At 57.5% G+C, this 22783-nt stretch overlaps 1 protein-coding gene across 2 annotated transcripts in view; it reads left to right on the forward strand.

Annotated features, from left to right (window-relative positions):
* The window catches only part of RGS5 (regulator of G protein signaling 5), a 36213-nt gene that overhangs the window by 8724 nt on the left and 4706 nt on the right, over positions 1-22783 (forward strand). For both annotated transcript variants that reach the window (XM_081112197.1, XM_081112198.1), the window contains exons 2-4: positions 11028-11138; positions 16521-16582; positions 21222-21388. In XM_081112197.1, coding sequence (XP_080968323.1) covers positions 11028-11138; positions 16521-16582; positions 21222-21388 — 340 coding nt within the window. The remainder of the gene's footprint in view (positions 1-11027; positions 11139-16520; positions 16583-21221; positions 21389-22783) is intronic.

The following is a 22783-nucleotide window of genomic DNA, read 5'->3' on the forward strand; positions in this document are numbered from 1 at the left end:
GGGGACTCAGGAAGCTTGGGAAGAATCGGATGTTCATGAATGATGCCGTTGGCTGTCTTTTGGCAATTTAATAGTTTATGAGACACACCTGAGTCAGCTGGCCCGTGGGCCCAGCGCAAGGTCACAGTGCAGGTCACACCGAGGCCTTTCTCAGAAGAGCCGGCCTCTGAGGTCTGGGCAGGGGTTTCCAGTCTGACTCTGCTTCTGCATCCCTCAACTCACCAACACAGACGTCCTTGAACATTCACATGCATGTGTGTGCTCACACACACGTGTGCTCACACGCGTGCTTACACACATGTGCTCTCACACACACGTGCTTACACACACGTGCTCACACACATCTGCCCACACACGCACCTGCTACTTTCTTGACGTGGAAAAAGATGGATTAAGACCCACGCAGACAAGTGGAACGCGCGTGAAGATGAGCCTGTTCTGAGAAAGCATTTTCCTCCCGCGGGGCCGGAGCGGGTGGAGGGATCCCTCTCCCCAGGCGAACGCCCGGCTCTCTCCGGCATCCTTGGTCGCGTTCTGCATTTTCTCTGTAGCTGCGCTTCCTGGGAAAAGCTCTTTGTAAGCGGGGATTTTCTCAATGTTCTCATCCACGGGCTCAAAAAGGCTCCTAGAACTTTCTAACTGCCCCCTGGCACCTAGCCTCCAGGTTCACCGGGGGCAGCCAAGCTGTGTCCCTCCTGGCCCAGACGGATGGCGTTGTACCGAGGCTGAAATGGGAGGGTGGGTGGCTGGACTGCAGCTCTGGTCAGCCACTTAGGAACACATTTTATTAAACGGATGCTGGCTTAAGACATGACTCCTTTCTCCATAGACGACAAGAATAGCGAGACAATTGACAATCGGGGCCGTGTACACAGGGGCAGCTTGCGCCGTTTTGGTCCCACACGGCACACAGTGGAAGTCTGACCACTGGAACCGACGGCTTCTGCCGCGATGCCTGTGTCCTCTCCGCCCCACGAGCAGCTCAGACTCACAGACTCAGAGGAGCAGGTCGCAGAGCAGCTCCTTCTCCTGCAGATGAAAGCAGGTCCAGACCACAGTGAGCGAGGAGTCAGGTCAAGGTCTCCACATGTCCCTTCATTTTATTTTATCTGATGAACTTTAATTAATGAATTTTGTGTGTCTTTTAAAATATTTATTCTTCTATCTTTGAAAAAGTTTTTTCCTGTTTTGATTTTAATATTTTTGTTGATTTCAGAGAGGAAGGGAGAGGGAGAGAGAGATAGAAACATCAATGATGAGAGAGAATCATTGATCACCTGCCTCCTGCACACCCTCTACTGGGGATAGAACCCGCAACCCGGTCATGTGCCCTTGACCAGCATTGAACCCGGGACCCTTCAGTCTGCAGGCCGTCGCTCTATCCACTGAGCAAAACCAACTAGGGCTCTTTCAAAATGTTTTGGTGACCAAACTACAGTCATTAAGAAGAAAGGGCTTTTCCCACTGCTGTGCATGAGCTGCAGTTAGAATGTCCAAACGCCCGAGAGGTGATTGTGGATGGGACTGAGAGCCAGGGGCTGGAAGTGGCTGGGTGGGACTCCTCCACGGTCATTTCCTGGCTGATTTGGGGCAAATCCCCTAACTTCTCTGTGACTCAGTTTTTCCACGTGTCAGACGGGGGTAACGTGTACCTGCCTGGCTGGATTGACATGAGCACATAAGGTTTGCCTCCGATGTGCTGAGTAAGCCGGTAGTGCGTGCTTTCTCTTCTCGTGTGGTTTTCCTGTTACCTTCGTATTGGGAGACCTGGCAGCCAGACGGACGCAAACAGATCAGCTCTTCGCAAGCAATGTTAGAAAGTAAACGAGACACCGGGACAAGGGCCCAAGAGAGGGGGCACAGAGAGCCCACCGAGGCTGGGGACAGGATAAATGGACTGTGGCTGAATCTGGGGGCACGGAGGGCGATTCCTTTCAGGAGGAGAGGAGCTTCTTCCTGTGAACACTGCCTACCTGTCCTTCACGGCTTCTTCGATGCTGTCACACCTGAACCCCTCCCCTGACCTCCGGGGCAGTTTATAGTTACTGATTTGATGAAAAAGCAGCAGCTATAACTGTCATGGGCACGACTCCAGGGTAGCTCAGCACGTGCTGCGAGCTGAAGCCGGTGAATACGGCCAACACCTGCCCCTTCCGCGTGCAGAGGAAGACTGAGCCTGAGCTTCTGGAGCCCGATGTGCATGGGGCCAGGCGAGGAGGAGGAGCAGGCCAGCAAGCAGCTGGCCCAGGAGGGAGGTCAGAGACGGAGCATGGCAAAGGCGGCACTCAGGAGAGGCTGCAGAGCTAGGCCGGTCTGTTCCTAGACTTGCGAGTGGCGAGCAAACACGGGAGCACAGTGGCCGCCGTCACCGTGACCAGGTAACCCGTCTGGAAAACCAAAGCCGGAGGGCGGTTGGTTTCCGGTTCCTGTGGAGCAGCCGCCACAGGCTCGGTGGTTCCTGAACAGCACACACTGGCCGCCTGGCCCCGGGGGCGGCGGGGCAGCGAGTCGGTCTCTGTTCCTCCGCAGCCTCCAGGGAAGAAGCCTTCCCTGCGTCCCCCACGCGGAGGCCCCTGCCGGCCTGGCTCCTGGCCCCACCCTCAGCTCCCCGCATGCCCCGCTGTACTGTCCGTCACCTCCAGACTCCCACCCTCTTGGCTCCTCTTATGAGGACTCGGGGGCATTAACCCCAGCCAGGAAAGCCGGGGTGCTCCCCCTCCAGACCCTTCGCTGGTCAGCATCTGCAAAGCCCCTCTGCCCATGAGGCAGCTGTGCCCAGGAGTGAGGACATGGACGTGGGGGTCATTTGCTAGTGCCCCCCGGGGGTGGTGGGGACGCAGCTGCTGCCTGAGACCTGCACCTCCTGCCTGGCGCCGAGCCTCGCGGGCTGTCCTGTCTCCTGTCTGCAGGCTGCATCCCAAGGGTTTAAGTGGGTGCTTTCCCTTCCGAAGACACTGCTCCCTTCCTTGCGTGGTGTCCCTGGCCCCTCTCTGGCCCTGCTCCCAGTCCTCGGTCTCCTTTCCCTGGTCGCACCTCATACCTGCTGCCCTCCTCCAGCCGTGACTGCCTGTCCCACGCGTGGACCTGCTCCGCACCTGTCAGATCTCTGTGTCCTCAGCCCACAGACGCGCTTCATCCTCTTGTTGCCGCTGGGTGACCATGTGCTGGGCCCCTGGGCCTTGTTCCACCCGAGCCCAGACCTCTAACTCCTGCCCAGGAACCCCGCATTCGGGGAGCCTGAGTCCTCCAGCTCAGGAGGCGTGGGTGCCACGGGCAGACTGCACTGCGCACCCGGAGGGGGATTCGGTGAGAAAGCTGGTGAGGAAGTGCCAGGATTATGACCTGCGACAGGTGATTTCAGAAAATGTCTGAGGAAGATGTGGGCGCTGCGTCAGGGAAGGGCCCTGAGAGTTGGGATCCAAATCAAGAACCGCTCCTCCCGGCCTCTCAGGGCCTGGCCAGATCCCCCCAGCACCCACCCTCGGGAAGCGACCCATCCTGCGACCTCTCACAACGTTTCGTCTTCCTTGTAGCTCATCTCCCTTCTGGCCCGATGGTCCTCGGACTCCCCTGGGCTGCGCATTTGCTATTATCTAATTGGGCTCTTAGCTAACCCTGCATCCCTGCCTCACCAGAGAAGAAGCACGGAGAAGGAACTGTCACGTCTGGCCCGAGGTCGGACGGTCCACTCGACATCCTGAGTCCCAGTTGCTAACTTCCAGGCAAGGGCTCCTTCCACCCCCGGCAGCCCCACCCAGGAAGCGAGGCCTCTGCGAGGTGGCAGCGGCGTGCGGTCAGGAGCGATGCCCAGCCCTCGCGGTGCTGGCCCAGGGGCGGCTCCTTCGAGCCCGAGAGGAGTGGACATGGAAACAAATGCGTGAGCAGCGAGCGGCAGACCGTGAGGACCGGCATCTCAGGACAAGGGGATGCTGCTACAAGACGGGGCAGAGAAGAGGTCAAATTCCGTCCTTCAGACAAGAAGCAGTCAGCATAGGTCATTGTTGGGATCAACAAACCCTCTTAGAAATTTGGCAAAGGTGATGTTTGCAAGTGGGCAGAGGCGATGAGGGTGTCTGTTAGACGCCTTCTCATGAGAGGACGCGTGACTGCCTGGGACTTCGCTTTACTAAGAGATGCCGGTCACGCCGACGACAACTAACGTCTCCGTGAATGCTGGTCTCCGTTCCCCCCTCCTTCTCCGACACCCTTTATCCCCCCTGCCCTTCTTTTGAACAACAGAAAGCAGGTTACGTGAGGGGGCTTGGGCGGCAGAGCCTCTGGGCCTGAGTGTAGGGGCGGCCGCCGGGCTCCCGGCTCCCGTGGGAACGCCTCCTGGCCCCTCCGCCTTGGGAACTCAAAATAAACCACCAAGTCCTGTCTTCCACAGCGCGAGGACCATTTCCCACTGGCCACTGTCCACCCTCCAGATTGAATTACCAAACCCAGAAGCGCTGCCAACAATATCTGGGATGAGACAGGGAATTGAAGGTCAAAGGACAAATGCCTCTGCCCCATCTGTCTTGTCTCCTCGCTCTCTCCTTCATCACCCCCGTAGCCCCCCTGACTGATGGGGTGAGAGGCAGGCCATAGCACCGTGGGAAACAGCGCCGTGTCCATGGGAACCCCTGCGTGGGGAGTGGCTGTGCTTGAAAAAACAATAATACTCATTTTTGTTTTCCCTCATTTTCAGTAGCAGCACAGGGGGCCCAGGGCTCCTCGCTCCCTGCGGGGCTCTCAGTGATGCACGTGTCTTCTCCGCGTTCAGAGTCACTGACGGGGTCCGTCACCCAGCTCTGCGTTCTGTCTGTTCTATATATTTATCCATGCATTCCATAAACATGTATCAACCACCACCCACGGGCAAGACCCCGGGGTGCGGATAGTAGGACCAATGTACATGAGAGTCATGCATAGGAAACATCTGTAGCCTGTCGACTGTGCCACCTGCTCTTCTACACTCTAATCACACTCTCCTTTAGCCTCCTCACCACACACACCACACATACCACACACACCACACATACACACCACACACACACCACACGCATACATACACACACCACACGCATACATACACACACCACATGCATACATACATACCACACATACACCACACACACCACACACACACATCACATACACACCACACACATACACACACCACACACACACCACACACACACCACACACACCACACATACACCAAACACACACACACCACACACACATACACACACCACATGCATACACACACGCCACACACACACACACACACACCACACACACACACACACACCATACACACCACACACACCACACCACACACATACCCCACACACACACCACACCACACACACACCACGCACACACCACACACACCACTCACATCACACACACACATACACACCACACACACACCACACATACCACACACACACACACACCACACACCACACACACACACCACACACACCACACACACACCACACACACCACATGCATACACACATACACCACACATACACCACACGCGCGCACCACGTGCAAACACACCACATGCACACACACCACATGCATACACATACACCACACACACATGCATACACACCACATACATACACATACACCACACACACCACACACACACCACACACACACCACACACACACCACACACATACACCACACACACCATACACACATACATACATATGCACCACATGCACACACACCACACATACACACATACATACACACACCACACACACCACACACACCACACACCACACACACCACACATGAGAGGAAAACCATACATCACCATTTTGCATAGGAAATGGAAGCTTAGAATTGAACTCACTCACCAAAGTCACTCAACTGGTCAGTAAGAGCTGGGATATAAACCTGAGCGTGTGGACTCCTGTGCTACCCTCCCTCCTCCCTCCTCCCTCCTCCCTCCTCCCTCCTTCCTTCCTTCCCTCCTCCCTCCTCCCTCCTCCCTCCTCCCTCCTTCCTTCCTTCCCTCCTCCCTCCTCCCTCCTCCCTCCTCCCTCCTCCCTCCTCCCTCCTCCCTCCTCCCTCCTCCCCCCTCCCTCCTCCCTCCTCCCTCCTCCCTCCTTCCTTCCTCCTTTCCTCCTTCCTTCCTTCCCTCCTTCTTTGTTTTCTGTTTGTCTTGCCCAACTAAAATATAAACTCCACCAGAGGACCCTGTCTTTTTGTCTCTCGGGATTTCAAACCTGTAATAGTGTGTGGCACCTGACAAGTATTTCATAAACATATTTTTATTTGTTGAGTAAATAAGCGAGCAAAAGGAGACGCTACTCAGGCTAAAGGGAGAGGTGAGGAGATACCAAGAGTTGGGAGGCTATAACAGAGCAACGTGCCCTCCGTGGACACAGTGGATACACCTGCCATTGTCGACTTATTTCCCAGCCGTCTTATAGTTTGACGTGGCCCTTAGGTAATCAATCACCACTATGAGCAAAAGCCTAAAACACCACCAGGTTATGATTAATTGTTCGGACACACCGCTATCATTCCTACAGTTATGTCATAGTACATTAGTAATAATGATACCATATACACTTTTTTGCATTTTCTTCATCTCAGTTCTCTTTCCTGGGTATTTATTATGTTTGTGGGAGCCTAGAACGGTCCTTGTACTCCGGTGGGACCAGCTTTGTGGGGTTTCCTCTGAGGCAGACAGCCCTGGGCAGGTCCGCTCTCCAGCTCCCTCCCCACTGATTCAATCCTCCATCTGGTCCATCCAGCCCAACCTCCCCGCAGCCCGGGCGCGGTTGGACCGGATGGAATCAGGTGGTCCCTGGCGGGCCCTGTCAGGCAGGAACCTCTTCTGGGAATTGTTACAGAGTCCACATTCGGAGTTTCCCAGCTCCCCTCCTTGTCTTCCTTCCTGCCTGCCTCCCACGTGGCTGGGGTCAGGCGAGACCTGTGCAGGTGGTTTCAGGGGACACCTGCGCCTCAGAGCTACTTGCTTAAGTCCTGACGAGCCTGGTCTCAGGGTCGGGGACTGTGTGGGCCCTCCGGCCTCTTCCCAGCAGAGCCGTCCTGCTGGGGGAGGCACCGAGGCAGACGCCCCGTGGGAGCCCGCTTGTCTGTTGGAAACTCTGCCCCAGCCTGTCCCATTAGAGACACCTCGTCCTTGAGGGCACCCCCAATGTCTCATGCCCCACCCCAGGATGCAGCTTTTCTATAACCTGGCAATTCGATCCATTCATTTATTGATTCATCAGTTTTCAGAGCCAGACTTTGTGGAGCCTCTTCATGCCAGGCCCAGGGCTGCGTCCAGAAGAGTGCACAGCACCCACATGGACTGTGCGCCCGGGGACGGGACCTTCTGCGAGAGACAGGCAGTGCGCCCTGAAGTGCCGGACGGGAGGGTGGAGGAGCGCAGGGGCTGGGACAGTGGGGCTGCTGTCCCGCGGCAGGGTCATCCCAGAGAGTGAGCCCGAGCCCTGGACTCCAGCCCTTGTTCTGTATCAGCAGGTCTCCCGTCCGCTTGCATCAATGACAGGGAGGAGCCAGCATGCACTTCGCATGTGCGCCCGCTTCCGGCTGCTCCCAGCTCTCTGAGGCGAGGGGCGTCTTCGAAGCCTTGACAGGCCTTTATGAACAGTTGGTTGCTGAGCAGTGTTGCTTCACGGTGACAATGTTTCTAACAGCTCAGCCATGTCTCTGCTTTCAGCGATCTGGACTCTCCCACGCGTGCACTCGGTCTGCCGTGAGCAGGAAGGAGTGAGGCGGCCAGAACTTTCTGAAATTTGATTACAGCCCAGGCACATGCAGGGCGTGGACTTAAAGCTGCACAGCCTGCAATTACCCCCCCCCCTCGCCCCCGTGCCGTGCGAACCCCCTCCTGTGGGTCATCAGGGAGAGCAGCATCGTCCTCTGACCTTTAGTAAAAGCCCACCCAGGCGTTTGCAGTTGATTTTACTTCAAAACCAGCTTTCCCTGGTGAACAGAGGGAGCGGCTGAGACGAGAGGGGACGGAACCACCTGCCGCTCACAAGCATCGATGTCGCGTGGAAAGCGCCAGGCAGCGTCTGACCTGCCGACCAGCTAACGCGCAAACACCTCAGGAGGCTCTGCGCGGAGGGAGTGGTTTGAATGTTCCCTCTGTCAGACCCACCAAGGTCACGTTCGAGGGGAAACCCCGTGGTCGGTGTGAGCTGCTGTTGGTCTGACCTTCCCTGGTGGTTTCTCCCTGAGTTGTCAGGGGTGGGGCGGGGGGGGGGGGGGTGACGGCGAGGAATGAAATCCTTCCAGAAGCTCTAGAGCAGCAAAGAAAGGCAGTGACACTTAATCCTTGTTTAAAAAAAGCAAAATATTTCACGCGCTTCAGCGTCTGTCAGCTCCTCGGCCTTTAAGTTTTCCTGTTGTGTGTGACACAGTAATAACTCACTCTGTACCCTCGCAAATTCCTAGTGGACGTCCCACGCACATGCTCCCCTTAAGGCCGACCTTGAACCTGGAGGTGACCCTGAGACCGCCTTCCTCGGTGCCCAGCCCCGGGCAGGCTGTGGGGCCTGTGCTGGGGGCATGGGGCTCTGGCTTCTGTCAGTGAAGCTCCAGGTGCCAGTGGGTGTACAGGTCACCCCTAAACCCACCTGAGCAGTGACAGGAGAATTGCTCTACGCGCGGCTCATTCTGCGTGGGAAGGTTTGGGGCCGTCTTGTCACCTAACCGCCACGTACAGACACTGTTTTGAGGGGACATGGCGCCCGAAAGTGACCCCGGAAAACCTGGGCAGGTGGAGTCGGTGCTACAGAGCAAGCCCGCGTTTCAGAGTCTCCCCAGCTGCCCTCCCACACATATCCCTCTGCCCCTCACAAAAGCCATCGGCTGAGAGAGAGAGAGAGAGAGAGAGAGAGAGAGAGACAGAGAGACAGAGAGAGAGAGGGAGAGACAGAGAGAGGTGGGGGGGAGAACAGAGGGGAAAAGCAAAATGAAAACCCGAAGGACCAGCCCCCCGAGGCCAAGCCCACAGGACGTGTTCAGTAGCAGATCATTCTTTAAACGTTGGAGAGTGAACTCGGTCAAGGCTGGAAGTGAAGGCAGGTGCACCCCTGCCGGGGAGCGGGGGAGGGAGTTCCCCCAGAGGCGGGCGCTGTGGCCGGCCGCTCTGCACGCTGGCCCGCGGTGTGTGTGGCACAGATGTTGCCTATCTTAGACACGTATAAAACGTGGCGAGTCTCCTCTCCAGAGGGGCCATGTGGGGAGTGGTGGGTGACATCCTTGGTGACGGGGGCGGCTTTTTCGGTTGCTTTAACTGGGTGTTGACAGCGCACGTGGCTGAGTTTGGTCGGGAGCTCGGGCTGTGGCTGGAGCGACTGAGGAGGCTGCAGTGTGGGGTGGCTCCCAGACCCCGTGCCCCCCATGGGGACTCTGTGAGGACGGCCTGTTACCTCAGTCCCAGCGGCGAGGAGAGAAGAACGCTCACCAGCTAATGCAAGCCGCACGCAGAGCCTGGAATCAAAGGGGCCCGTGGTCTGCCTCGAGCCCTCGGCTTGGCAGCTGCGGTGTGGGCCCCTCGGCTCGGCCACGAGCAGGTCCTGGGCCGCACAGACCAGGAAGAGCCGAAAGGGCCGACGGGGTGGAGGCTCGGGGCTCCGAGTCGTAGTTTGGAGTCATGTTTACACCCTGAAGGCAGCGATGGCAGGACTCAGTGCCACGGAGTTTTGTAAACTACAGTGGGCTTTCTTATCCTTCTCTCCTAAACACCCGTCATCGCTAACCTTACGCATTTTATTCACTTACACGGCCGCCCTGCCACCTCCGCGTGAACGGGCGCGGGAGTGTGTATATGGCGAGGCCTCTCCGGCCGCAGCGTGGTCCGGCCGGCCCTTTAAGACTTTAAGACTTGGGTTATGATGGCCTCGACCGGGAGATTAATGTGAGCACGTTGTGAGCAACAGACGCGAGATATTTTTAGTTCACTTTGGCAAATATTTTTGTATGTTGACTCTGTTACCAAGCATTGCTCTACGCAGAGGAATTAAAAGGTATTAAGACTCAGTTTCCCCCTTGAGCTTGGAGAACAGACACATAAATCAGTCACCGCCCCGCAATACGACAAACTCCATCCCTCAGGCAGCGGAGCGCCCCGCGGCAGGGCCGGGCATGGGCTCCGCCAGCACCCACGCTGGTCTTGGGGCCCACGCTCAAGATTTGCTGGGTGCCTTTTTGAGTTCAGACTCGTGATGAAACAACAGACAGCTTAGCAGGTCAGTTTGGAAACTGGGCCTGAACACGGTTGGAGCCGAGCCCAGAACCCCGACCACACGACTCACCCACGCGTGGGCATGGAAGGGGCAGGATGCGCTGAGGGCTGCCCGGCGGCCGCGGAGGCTGCTCGGTGGGGGCTCACTGTGCAGAGGACGCCGCGACGGCCCTTGGGGAACATGGCGGGGCTGGGAAACCAGCCCGGTAAACAGCCCCCGTGGCGGACAGGCGCCCGGCCGGGCGGCCGTGTGCGTCGGCAGCTGCGATGGCTGAAGAACACGTCCGCACTGACTCATCTTACAGAGGACGGAACAGAGTTCAGGCCACGAAACGTGATTATCTTTTCAAAAGTTCCGTGTCTAATTAATGGCAAGGCCGGCGGAGACCCCTCAGCGCCGGGGGGGGGGGGGGGGCGGGCGGGGCGGGGGGCAGTGCGCCCGAGGCAGACGGCGCGGCCTCCCCCACCCCTCACGGCCGCCTCAGAGTGAGCTATTTAAAGTCTCATTCAGTTTCTTCACCTGGAAACGGGAGTCATGCTACAGTGTCCGCCATGTGCAGCGTGAGGGACGCACACAAACAAGATCAGGGTGAGATAGCGCAGAAGAGGGCAGGAGGAGCTCCAGCATCAGCCGTGGGCCCTGGGTCCCAGTGTCTGCACAGTGTCCCTCCCGCCACAGCAGTCGGGGGGGAGGGGGGACAGGGGGCTTTGCTCACTGTGTTTCCGACAGAGGAAGCAGCGCCCCTGTCAGGTCCGGGGCCGTTCTCAGCCTCTGTCTCTCCCCTCAGGGCCAAGGAGATTAAGATCAAGTTGGGGACGCTCCTGCAGAAGCCAGACCCGGCTGCCGACCTGGTCATTCCCTACAACGAGAAGCCGGAGAAGCCCGCCAAGACCCAGAAGTGAGTCGTGGGTGTGGGTCCCCGCGCACCCCGCAGGGCAGCTGCGTGCTCCCCGTCCTCACCCAGGCCCCTCACTCGCTGGCGCCAGGGCACAGAGCTGCCTGCGATGCACCTGTCTGGGCTCCTGAGCCGGGAGTGAGTGTGTGTGGCAGGATGGTTATACACAAAGGACCTTGCTGGGAGCCAGGCCCAGCCCTATAGACAGCAGGTGCCGCCGCCTCGCCACCCGCTCTCTGGCCTCCAGGGGCAGGTGACACTCTGTGACCCAGTTCGTGCTGGGCCCGGGCACCCACCTGGTTCCACCCTCCCAGGGAGACACAGGGGCTGCCCTGAGGAAGAGGCTGCGACCAGGCAGACAACTGAAGCCTCTTCGTTTCTTCTCTGAGACAGTGCCCGGCCCAGCCGAGGGCAGACAGTGCCAGGCCCAGCGAAGGGGCAGACAGTGCCAGGCCCAGCGGAGGGGCAGACAGTGCCAGGCCCAGCCGAGGGCAGACAGTGCCAGGCCCAGTGGAGGGGCAGACAGTGCCAGGCCCAGTGGAGGGCAGACAGTGCCAGGCCCAGTGGAGGGCAGACAGTGCCAGGCCCAGTGGAGGGCAGACAGTGCCAGGCCCAGTGGAGGGGCAGACAGTGCCCCAGGCCCAGCTTAGGGGCAGACAGTGCCTGGCCCAGCAGAGGGGCACCGGCTGCTCCTTGCTGGAGGATGTGCACTTGTCCAGCTCTTTCCATGTCCTGCACAGCGCTCAGTCTCTCCCCGCCCGAACCCAGTATCCCCGCCTGGGCTTCTGCCGGCAGTCCCCACCCCCACCCCCACCTCACTCACACACACACACACACACACACACACACACACACACACACACACACGGTGTAGGTCTAAAGACGCAGGCATCTTGTCAGGGACTCCGGCTCCTGGCACTGGCTCCTCAATAGCTCAGCAGGGCAGCATTCACGCACTGGCCTCACAGCCGCGGCCTGTCCTGCCGGGACACCCAGCGCCTGCCCTCTGAGCGCCCGGAGGGGGGCGTGCAGGAGGCCAGCCCGGAGGAGGCAGGCCAGATGGACTCGAAGCCCATCACTCCTCTGCCCGCACACCGGAGGCACCGCAGTCGCGTGTAAAAATACAGGACTTCCTTTTAGCCGCCCTTTGTTTTTAACGTCATCAACTCTGTCCATTGGCCCAGCTTTTCTTTGTTCAAATGACCTTGGACTGAACAGGCTGGCCTGGTGGGGGCCGACAGGTCCTTCTTTTTCATCCTTCTCCCTCCCCTGCGTGGCCTCTCCCCCCTCCTATTCTCGTCACTTCCCAGCTCCCCAGCCTCGGAGGGGCAGTTCCCCGCATTTAGGAAGGGGTGCCAGTCCCGTGAGCGGGCACCTTGTTCCGCAGCAGCAGCTGGTCAGAGTCTGGTTTGTTTGTTCTTGTTAATCCTCCCCCAAGGATATTTTTCCATTGATTTTTAGAGAGAGTAGAAGAGAGAGGGAGAGACAGAGAGAAACATCGATGCCAGAGAGACACATCGACTGGTTGCCTCCTGCATGCGCCTGACCAGGGCCTGGGCCAAGGAGAAGCCTGCGACTGAGGCACCTGCCCTTGATCAGAATCGAACCCGGACCCTTTGGTCCTCAGGCCGACGCTCTATCCACTGAGGCACACCGGCTGGGGCCAGAGAGTCTGTTTTGAAGCAAGCGAGGTGGTGCTCACTGGCCTCTGGAATTCGTTTTACAATGAGCCCCGGACCACAGTCCCGCCTCAATGCTCTGCTCTGACGTCCGCAGCCATGGGACCATTCAGTGCCCAGGGCCCGGGCAGAGCAGCTTTGGGAGGAAACCTGAGCTGCTGCTGGACTCTTCTCCTGTCCTCCCCTCTTCCTGCAGGAGTTGGAATTGCTTTGGAAAATCTGTCCTGTCCCCGGAGACTGTTCCCACTGAGCTCGCGGCCCGGCCCACCCGCCACCTCCACCTCCTAGGGGCGCATTCCCAGCCAATGGGACAGGACTGCTCCGTGTCCTCCCGCGGCCTCTGCCCCCACTTTAACATTCCTCTGTATTGTTTTTCACTCATGTTCTTCTCCCAGAGATGAAATAAACCTCAGAGTGTAAAATAAACCTGATGGTATTTTTAACCCCCTCATCCACTAAAAAAAGCAACCTTTTTTAAACAACCATTTTCTACTTTTTGGATATATCTTTATTCTCATTGGGAAAAAGAATATTGAATCATGGAAAAAAATAGAAAAAAGTTGCCTTTGTCCCGACCCCCAAGCCAGCTCCCCTGCCGGGTTCAGACTGGCTAATCCCCCTGCCCCCCCGGACCCTCCCACTGGAACAGGTGCCGGCCCCCTGTCCCCCGCCCTCTAGCCCCCCCCCTGCCCCTCTGCCCTCAGCCCTCTGCGCAGGCCCCCCGCCCTCGGTGCCGGCCTTTTCTCTCTTTCTGTTGGGCACCTCTGGGCCTGGAAGGTCGCTGTCCTAGCCTCCCCTCTGACTCCTCCTCCTCAGGTTTAAAGTCGCCCAATGCTGCCCCCGCCCCCCAGCATTTGACTCTGCCCACTGTCGGGCCTGAGCACCAGCTCCCTCACTGGCCCCCCGGACCCCGCGGCTCTTCCCCCGAGGCCCCACTCCCCCCGCCGTCTCCTGGAGCATCCCGCAGCGTCGGCCACGGTCCGCACCGTGAACAGCCCGCAGATGAACAGCCGCATCGATGCAGTTTGCAGGCCCTTGTGTCTCTCCTCGTGGCTTATAGCACCCACCGTATGTGACTGTTCCTGCCGCTTAGGCTACACTCTCCAGGCGCTTCTCCCTGCCGGGTCACCCATGTTTAACTCCGTTTCTCTGGTCGCTGTTTTCCCGCTTAGTAACTCCAGACTGAGCCACGCACAGAGGGCGCCGGCCTGTGGACAGGTCTGGAGTGTGTCCGTCCGCACGCTGTGCCGGCCAGATCGACGTCAGCAGTGGCCGGTGCTTTCACCTGCGCCCCGTCCTCGGTGCCGGTCGCTGCCGGCCCTGGGGGGCTCGGTCACTGTTCACGGACCAGAGGCTAGTCCTGCGCAGCCCGCTCCGCGGGGCCCTGTGAGAGCAGAGTGAGCACTGACAAGTGCCAGGGAGTGAGCCGAGGCCCTTTCCTTGTCGAGGGCGGGAGCCTGTGGGGACATTGCCAGACGGGCTTAGGCAGGTGAGAGGCTGTGGATGTGGAACGCCGAGAGGAGCCCTGGTGCCCAGAGAGGCGGAAGGCCTTGCGGGGTGCCCCTCATCAGGGCAGAGCTGCAGGATCGTTCTTGGCTAAAACTCTTCCTGTCGAAGTTCTGGGTTACTGTGGCTTTCTTCGCCCAGACTCCCTGTGGGCAAACGGAACCCTTGTTCATTTATGTCCTAGTGGCCGGGGGCAGGCTAGTGCTGCGGGCACCCCAGGGTGGGGGGCTCTCAGGATGGGCAGCGCGCACCTGCCAGCAGTGTGCCCCTGGCTGTTAGACCCATGAGGACAGCGTGGCCTTCACCGGCCACTTGGCTCTCACGCCTGTTTCTTTCCCTGGGATCAGCTCCCCCGCCCACACCCGCAGGAGGCGCACGTCCAGGCTGCGCTCAGCCACAGCCTTGCAGACCAGCGCCCTCGGTGGTCATTAGAGCTGCATCCATGTTGTTTCCGAAGAAGTCAGTTTTAACAAGGCCGCAGATTCTGAGAATCGGGCAGGACGAGCCTGTGTTCCCCCGCGCTCATCACAGCCTGGGCTGCGGGCTGCGGGCATGAGTCTTGCTTGGCTGCATCCCCAGATCAGTTTGCACTAATCCAGCCCCTGAGTGGGCTGTGCATGTGTCCTTTCCAAGAATTCAATCACATAAACAAGGACAGGGGAGGTGATGTCGCTTCACGAGAATATTCACATAATCAGGGAGGATCCGGGTGTGAGGCAGGCCTGTTTCTTTCTTCCAATGGTTTCATGTCCTGCTGTATCTATCCATGGTCCACGGAGGCTCGGTGGGCTTCTAGAATATGCAACACCTCGCCCCCCGTGGAGGGAGGGAAGGTGTGGAAGCCTCGGTCAGAAATGTCCGTGTGAACCAAGCAGAACAGGACAGGCTCTCAGGGGTGCGGGGGGAGGCGGAGAGGGGGCACAGAGAGCCAGGAGGGTTCGGGCCACTAGGAACCAGGTCCTTTTCTGGGTAGAAAAAAAAATGAGGCAGAAAAATAAAGGGTCACACTGGCAAGCCCGCTTCCCACCCCGTCCCCTCCTGCGCTCCCGCACCCGGGCGGGAAGGGGGTCGCTTGCAGAATTAAATTCCCAAAATGAGCACTGCATTTTTGATCTATGATGCCTAAGCTTCTTGCCAGGAAAAAAGAAGAAACCCCTAACGGTATTTCACCAGAATTGCTACTCTCAGTAGTAAAAACCTAAAACTCTATGAAAAGTCACAGAATTGTGACTCCAAACTTGTACATGTTCTGCCGGTGGGCAGCGAGATGCGAACAAGTTATTGTAGCACTTTAGCTCAGGCAGCAAAGCGAGTGGTAGCATCCCCTCATCAACCTCACTGCCAGTCTGAACAATTAAAGCCCTAAGATGCTGTGTTTAAAACCAGAAGCAGGAGTTTTCCTGGACTGTCTGAGCTATAGGTACACAAGAGCTAAGGAAACTCCTATTTAGGAAAGACGCCTTTAACTGGCTTCACTGTGCTCAGGAAGGCCTGGTTAGTCTGCCTTGATGCGACGTGATGATGAGGAAGTCACGTTGTAACCTGAGCCTTAGAGCAGGTGAGTCCAGGAGGCCCCAGCCAGGAGGTCCCAGCCAGCCCAACCTGACCGTGACCACCCGTGGGGAAGTCAGGCACTGGCTGGTCTCCTGGGAGTCCGCCAGGAGGGCTGTGCCGCTCCTGCTCTCGGGGGAAACCACACTGCCCCTCAGAAGAGGGCCCTTGCTCAGGCACTAGCCTGTCCTCACTGGGCAGGGAAGATGCACCCAGATTTTTAAAGTGTGGACTTGCCACAGAGACGTCCCATCGTCCAGAGGTCCCGAGGAGGCGGCAGCGGCCCTGCTGTGGCGGCCGTGCCCTTCGCGGGCCGAGCCAGGTGGCCTGCGGGCACTGTGAGACGAGAACGTGGGCGCATCCCTGCGTTGACCCAGGCTTTCATTGTTACGTTTAGGAAAAAACACTTCCGTGAATGTACACGAACACCACACAGCTCCATGGTGAATAGACTCCACGTCTAAGAAGGGACAGACCTGACCAAATTGTCCAAAAAGAGGTGAACGTATACAGACAGACGCTGAGGGCAGCCCCTCAGCAAACGCGGTGTGGGCAGGGGAACAGCTCCGGCTCCCTGTGCTGTGGACGGGCCTGGCTGCTGGAGTCTGTGCCCACTAACGGTGTCGCCTCCTTCTGTCTCCCTGACCAGGCCGTCGCCGGAGGAGGCCCTGCAGTGGCGCGACTCCCTGGACAAGCTCCTGCAGAGCAGCTGTAAGTCCCCACTGGGTCTGACAAGAGCCGCGAGGGCCGGAGGAGGGGACGCCTTCCAAGGCCGCGTCCTTTCCCCCTGACTTTGTCGTTTCTTAAAATTTCCAAAGCGACCGCAGCAAGGGAGGGTGCCGAGGGGTGTGGTGAGGATGGGAGGGTGAGTGTCCCGAGAGCCAGCTTATGCTCATGTCATGTCCGCTGCCCTGTGTGCCCGTGTCCTGGCCGTGTGCCCTCAGTATGTTCATCAGGAAGGGAGGCCCTGTCCTTGCAGCTGAGCCTTGTGGTGGGCAATAAGGGCTGAGAGCAGGGTCAGCCCATAGGCGTGGGGCCCGGGCGCTGCTCATGCTCTGTGACCCTCTGACCGGGGCTGTGACGGCCCAGCCCAGCTTCCCCGCTGGCAGCGTGCCTTTCAGAGCTTCATTCCAGGCATGACTGAGGTGTCAGCGAGAACTGCTGCCCAGGCAATGCCAGTGCACATGGGCACACTTCCCCTGACCCATATCCCGCGCATTCCCAAGGCTGACAGGATTGAGTGCCATTTCCAATGTTCAAGACTCTCCATGGTGCTCTGGCTGGTCTGCCATCACACTGCCTGCCCCGTCGGCCGGCTTTCCCGGCTTCCCACAGGCGAGCACTGCTTTGCATCACATCTTTCCTGCGGGAACCTCCCTCTCCTGTCAAAGTGCATCTCGGGACCTGCCCTTCCCGCCCTCTGAGCTTCCAGACACACTTGTCTGCACATTGTCTGTGCCCCTTCACGCTGGCCACTCAGCTCAACATGTGCTATTCTGTATTCCGTTTAGAGTCGTTCCCCGCCTCCTATAGATTACAAACTGCTGGGCAGCCCGGCCTTGGCCTTCTGACCCCCATTATTTTACAACAGGAAGTGCACAGTATGTGGAAAATAAATATTTGTTGAATAGTTCACGCTAGACATTATTCTACCTAAGATATCTAACCCATATTTCCCCATCTTCACCGCAAGAATGGAATGTGACATTTTGTTTGATGCTTTGCAAAAACAAGGATTAAAAAACCTTTTCACGGGATCTTCATGACTAATGGGCAGAGTATGTAACAAATAATGTGTGTTCAACTGTATACAGACATTTTGTCTTGTTTGGGTGGGAAAGTTTCTGCTTACCAGCTCAACATCTCAAGGCAAAACACCAACTCTTCCAATCTGGAACTTTCTCAATCATTGTTGATTCTTTTTACGGTTTGTGCTAAACAGAGTGTCCTGCCCTGACCTATAGAGTGCCCAATAAATGTTTAGTGACTTAATGGGTGATAATGAATTCTGTTGCTTCTGGAACCCAAAATTCCACGAGGTCAACTAAAAGGAAAACATTTATGTTTATCAGCTGACTTCCTCACTGTCTTCGGCAGGGGCTCTGGGTCGGTAGCCAGCTGGCAGGCTGCAGTGTGATGCACTGTGAGCTAAGTGCCCTGGGGCCGGGCATTTATTGCTAGTGTCCAGAAACCTGAGAATTAGCAGAACTTCTTCCATGTTGTCAAAACCATTGAGGAGAAGGGTGTATATTTATGCGCACGGTCCGTTTCAGCCATGCATATGCTGAGGGCGGTAAGTTCGTGGTTTAGGCTTTGGGAGATGAAGCTACTGGGATGAGAAGATGGGGAAGGTGAGTGCGGCAGTTAGTGATAACACCTCAGCATCCGCTGAGGGACTGAAGTCTTTCAGTTTGCAAACCGGTGTGAGCTTAAGGCCAGAGATTCTGCAGTGATAGTTTCTACGTCTCAGAGGGGAAGATATATGTGCATGTGTGTGTGGCCCACTCATTAGGGCGGCTCTGGGATTGTCGCCGATGTCACAGCCCAGGTTTCCAGGGGAGGACCAGGCGGGTCTTGGGCTTCCTCGGCAGTGATGCCTGACCAGGTGTGCCAGGAGGTGTCCGGAGGCTGTGCTGTGCGGATGGTCAGGAATGTGGGGAGGGGACTCTACTGGCGTGTAGAGTGGGCAGGGGGCTGGGATGGGCAAAGAAGACACGTGTGTTGCTTGCAGAATAGACATGTGGTCTGGAGTCTGTTAAAGTCAGACCCACTAGGACTTCCCCAGGAGTAATGGAGAGCATCTCTGAGGAATGAGCCAGAGGTTAAAGAGGGAAAGGTACGAGGGGGGCAGGTGTCAGAGGGTCCTCGTAAGGGGCCGCCAGGGAATCCTCAGAAGCCAGATGAGGAAAGAACAGCTTTAAACACCCCAGACCAACAGAGCACAAAGCCATTTCATGATTCTGGGCTTAAAGTGCGTCTGTGGACAAAAATCCTTGAAATAATATTGTGGGGTTCAGTGCGCGCCACGACGTCAGCGCCCAGGCCCAGACGGGTATTTCCAGCTCATTCCGTTGTGAGCATCGTCTGGGAATCCTGGCGCTGTCCTCGGGATGAATAGTGAGTGAGGCACTGGAATTTTCTCTCTCCCTTTTACAAAGAGGCAGAATGACTCCGAGTGCCCGATGGAGCTACGGCAGGAAATTGGCCGCAGACTCAGTGAGGCTGTGTCCTCCGGCCTCTGAGCCGATCCTGTGAGAACTCAGCAGGCTGTCCCGTCCGCACTTCCTGGCAGCTGGAACTTGCCTGGGAAGGTTCCCATTCCCACAGGGACTACCTGACACCTTTGTTTAAGAAACATGAGCCGTGGACAGTAGCTCAGTGGTTAGGGAGTCGGCCCCGTACTGATGGGTCGAGGGTTCGATTCTCAGTCAAGTGCACGTACCTGAGTTGCAGGTTCCATCCCTGGTCAGGGTGCATGTAGAAGGCAACCAATCAATGTGTCTCTCGCATCTTTCTCCCTCTCTCTGTCTCCCTTCCACTCTCTCCATAATCATTGAGAAAAATATCCTCAGGTGAGGATTAACACAAACAAACAAACAAAAAGGAAACAGACAAAGGTGAAGGTGAGGGGAGAAGCGGGCCTGGCTCCCGCAGCACAGCGGTGACAGCACGGCCCTGGGCTGCAACGAGCCGCAGGCAATGAGAGGGAGCCGCCTACTGCCCGGGCCACCATGTGAGACGGTTGTAAGTGACTTTCCAGCTGGGCTTCTAGAGGACATTGCTTATCAGAGCTGCCCTCGCCAGGCGTATTCTCAGGTGTTCAGTGGAGCTGTGTTTAAGGGTCAGCACAGGGAGGGGGTGACATGCGAGTGTCCGGGCCCAGGCTCGCTATCGCGGAGCCATCCTGCCTCGATAGAGGTGGACGCGGTTGCAGGGACTTGGCAGGACACGGAGACCATGAATGTATCCAGACAGAAGGACCCCATCTGTCCTGGTTTAACCCTCATGGAGCTGCAGCCCGTTGTAGAAATCCCTGTGCTTGGCAGCGACTAACACAGGGACAGTCTGTGAAAAGGAGGAGACCAACTCGAGGAACGGGAAACAGATGAAATTAGGTGAAAGGAAATGAATTCAGTAGGAAAATGTTCCCAGCCAGAACTACGAGCTTCCGGAAGGCCTGCTGATGGGGCCAGTGAGGGGGAAACCGGCCCGATGTTCTGGGACAGTCACTCCCGCTCCGCCGGGAGGGCCACGTGCCACTGCGGCTGCCAGTGCAGCTGGCACCTCTGCTCCGCCCTTGGGGACCTTCCTGAGGTACTAAGTGGACGTGGACTCTATGCAGACTTGTTAGAATTGCTGTTTGAGATCTGTGTTTGTAGAGAGAGAGTCGGTCGGCTCGAAAGAGGAGGGGGATCATGAAGACGCGAGTCCCTTTATTCCGTGCTGGCGCCTCCTCCCTCACCGCGCTGCTGCCTGCCGCGTGGCGGTTACAGTGGAGGGCAGGGCACAAGCAACAAACCAGCAAAGGAAGGCATCGGGCCCAGGCAGGCCCGGGCCTGTGTTTGTGTGTGGCTGTACCTTTAACACGTTTTAAAGACCAATGTGTGAGTGCTGGCCTGGTCGCTACTCGGTGGCAGGTTCCTCGCCGCTCCCACGCCCTTCAGGCCTGAACCGCAGGCCCCTCCTTCGGGGCCGAGGAGGCCCCTCCTTCGGGGGCAAGGAGGCCCTTCTGTCACTGTTCCTCGTCCTCCCGGTGTCCCCTTCACTGTTACATGCCTTTTGTGTTTCTTCATCTTTCCCTACTTCCCCAGCTTCCACCCGCTCCCTTTGGCAGAACCGTCTGTTTACTTATAACGACTCATCCTGCGCCTGACCTGCGCAGACAGCACCTGTAGAAAGAGAGAACGGGGCAGTTGTCAGTGTTCCTGCCACTTTCATTGCCAGTCCGTTTCCAGTGCAGTTTCTAAAGGAACCCTAAGGGAGCGACTGCCAAGTGCACCAGGTCACAGCGTCCTGGATGCCTACGCTGGTCAGCCTCTCGCAACACAGACACCCGCCTGACACCCCAGCTCCGCCACCTGCCAGTTGGTTACTAAGGGCACTTACTGAGCCGCTCTGGCCTCAGCCGGAAGATAGGGTATTAATTACTCCTGCCTCCTGAGTTCGTAATGGGAAGTCCACGCGTTCACAGTTGTAAGGCTCCTCCTTAAGGGACAGAGATCAGTAGTAAGGAAGCCCAGGCCACTCAGCAGGACAGTGACGGACAGATAGGTGACAGGTGGGTGAGAGACAGAGGACAGGGAGATGATAGGTACTGGATCCGTTTCCTCCATGACCTTCTTCTTGCTAGATGGACTCGCCAGCTTCAAGAGCTTCCTGAAGTCTGAATTCAGTGAGGAGAACCTGGAGTTCTGGATGGCCTGTGAGGACTTCAAGAAGACCAAGTCGGCGGCCAAGATGGCGGAGAAGGCGAAGAAAATTTATGAAGAGTTCATCCAGACCGAGGCCCCTAAAGAGGTGGGTCCTGGGTGGCGCTGGGTGAGCGTGGTCTGTGAGGCTCCCTCAGCGATGTCCTGGGAAGGGGTCACACCTAGGAAAAGGTCTGCAGCCCGAGGCCACTCTGACGGGGCGTGGCCACCTTTCTTGAGCACCTACTGGGTGCAGGGGCGGAGCAGTGTGGCCAAGCAGCTGGGACTCATCCTGCCTGGACGCGCAGGCAGCGTGGCCTCACTCGGCAGCAGCAATGACACCGAGGGTGGTCTTGAATGAATCAGCGGGTCCCTCCGAACCTAGTGCCCTCCTTCGCGAAAAGGGGGGGTGAAGATACCTGGCAGGGCTGTCAGGATGGCATTAAGCTGTGAATGTGAAAACACACACGTCAGAGTCCCAACTAGTTAACACTAGTGAGTGTTCCTACCCCCTATCATTCTCTCTTCCCCTTCCCTTCCCTTTCTTCCCATGTAAACTCATTTTCCCCTCCACCCTCCTCATCCCTTTTCTACACCCCCATTTATGCATTTATACTCTGGTCAGGGCAGCAGGGTGCCTGCTCATGGAAGTCAGATTGTCGCCAGATGGCACAGTTGGAAGACAGGCTACCATCAATTGGCCACCAACAACCAGATGTGTGTTGATTTCAGAGAAGCTCTGGGGTCGGGTACCTGCTCTGCGTGGGCTCAGGACACCACAGCACAGCTGTGCTCGGTGCTGGGTCAGATCTCTAGGACCACTTTGCACTCCTTAACCCAGCCGGGGATTGCAGCCAGCCCCGCGTGGTCCGAGGAGCCCCGCAGGTGGGCAGCCATCTTCTCTAGGTGATGCGAGGGGCTCCCCCGATATCCCTTTCCTCCATATGTTCTCCAGACTCTGGTTATGAATTAGTCATCGCTAATCCTGTTTAGAGGCGGATGTTTGAACGTATGGCCCAAGTGCAGACCTTACTACCCACAGGTGAGCCCCTCCAGGAGCTGCAGGGAGGAGCACAGTGTGTAGGGGCCTGTGGGTCAAGGGGGGGAAGAGAGTCCTGGAGATTACGGGGTTCCATGCTGCGGCGGAAATTAGCTTGGGCTCCTCTGCAGGCCTCCCCCGCCGCCCTCAGCCTCCCAGCCTGTGAGGAGGAGCCAGGGCGCTGGCCACACTTTCCCTGCCAGCATGATGTCATCACGGACGTGAGTTCCGTGTTAAATCTGACACAGTTCCCTATTTCCTGGGATTCCCCAATCTAACCTGCCTTCCCACCAACTCCGTTCCTCTTCATGGAATCCAGGCGAGGGCTCCTGGAAAACGTTCTCAAGTCCCTCATGCAAACATGGGTGTTGTCAGGGAAACGAGGCCCTGGGAATGCAGTTTCAACATGGGTAGGACCTGGCTGAGTTACCAGCACCAGCAGGTGGTGGCCCCGTCTAAGGACCG

Source organism: Myotis nattereri, assembly GCF_964212035.1.
Source record: "Myotis nattereri genome assembly, chromosome: 18".
Lineage (NCBI taxonomy): Eukaryota > Metazoa > Chordata > Mammalia > Chiroptera > Vespertilionidae > Myotis > Myotis nattereri.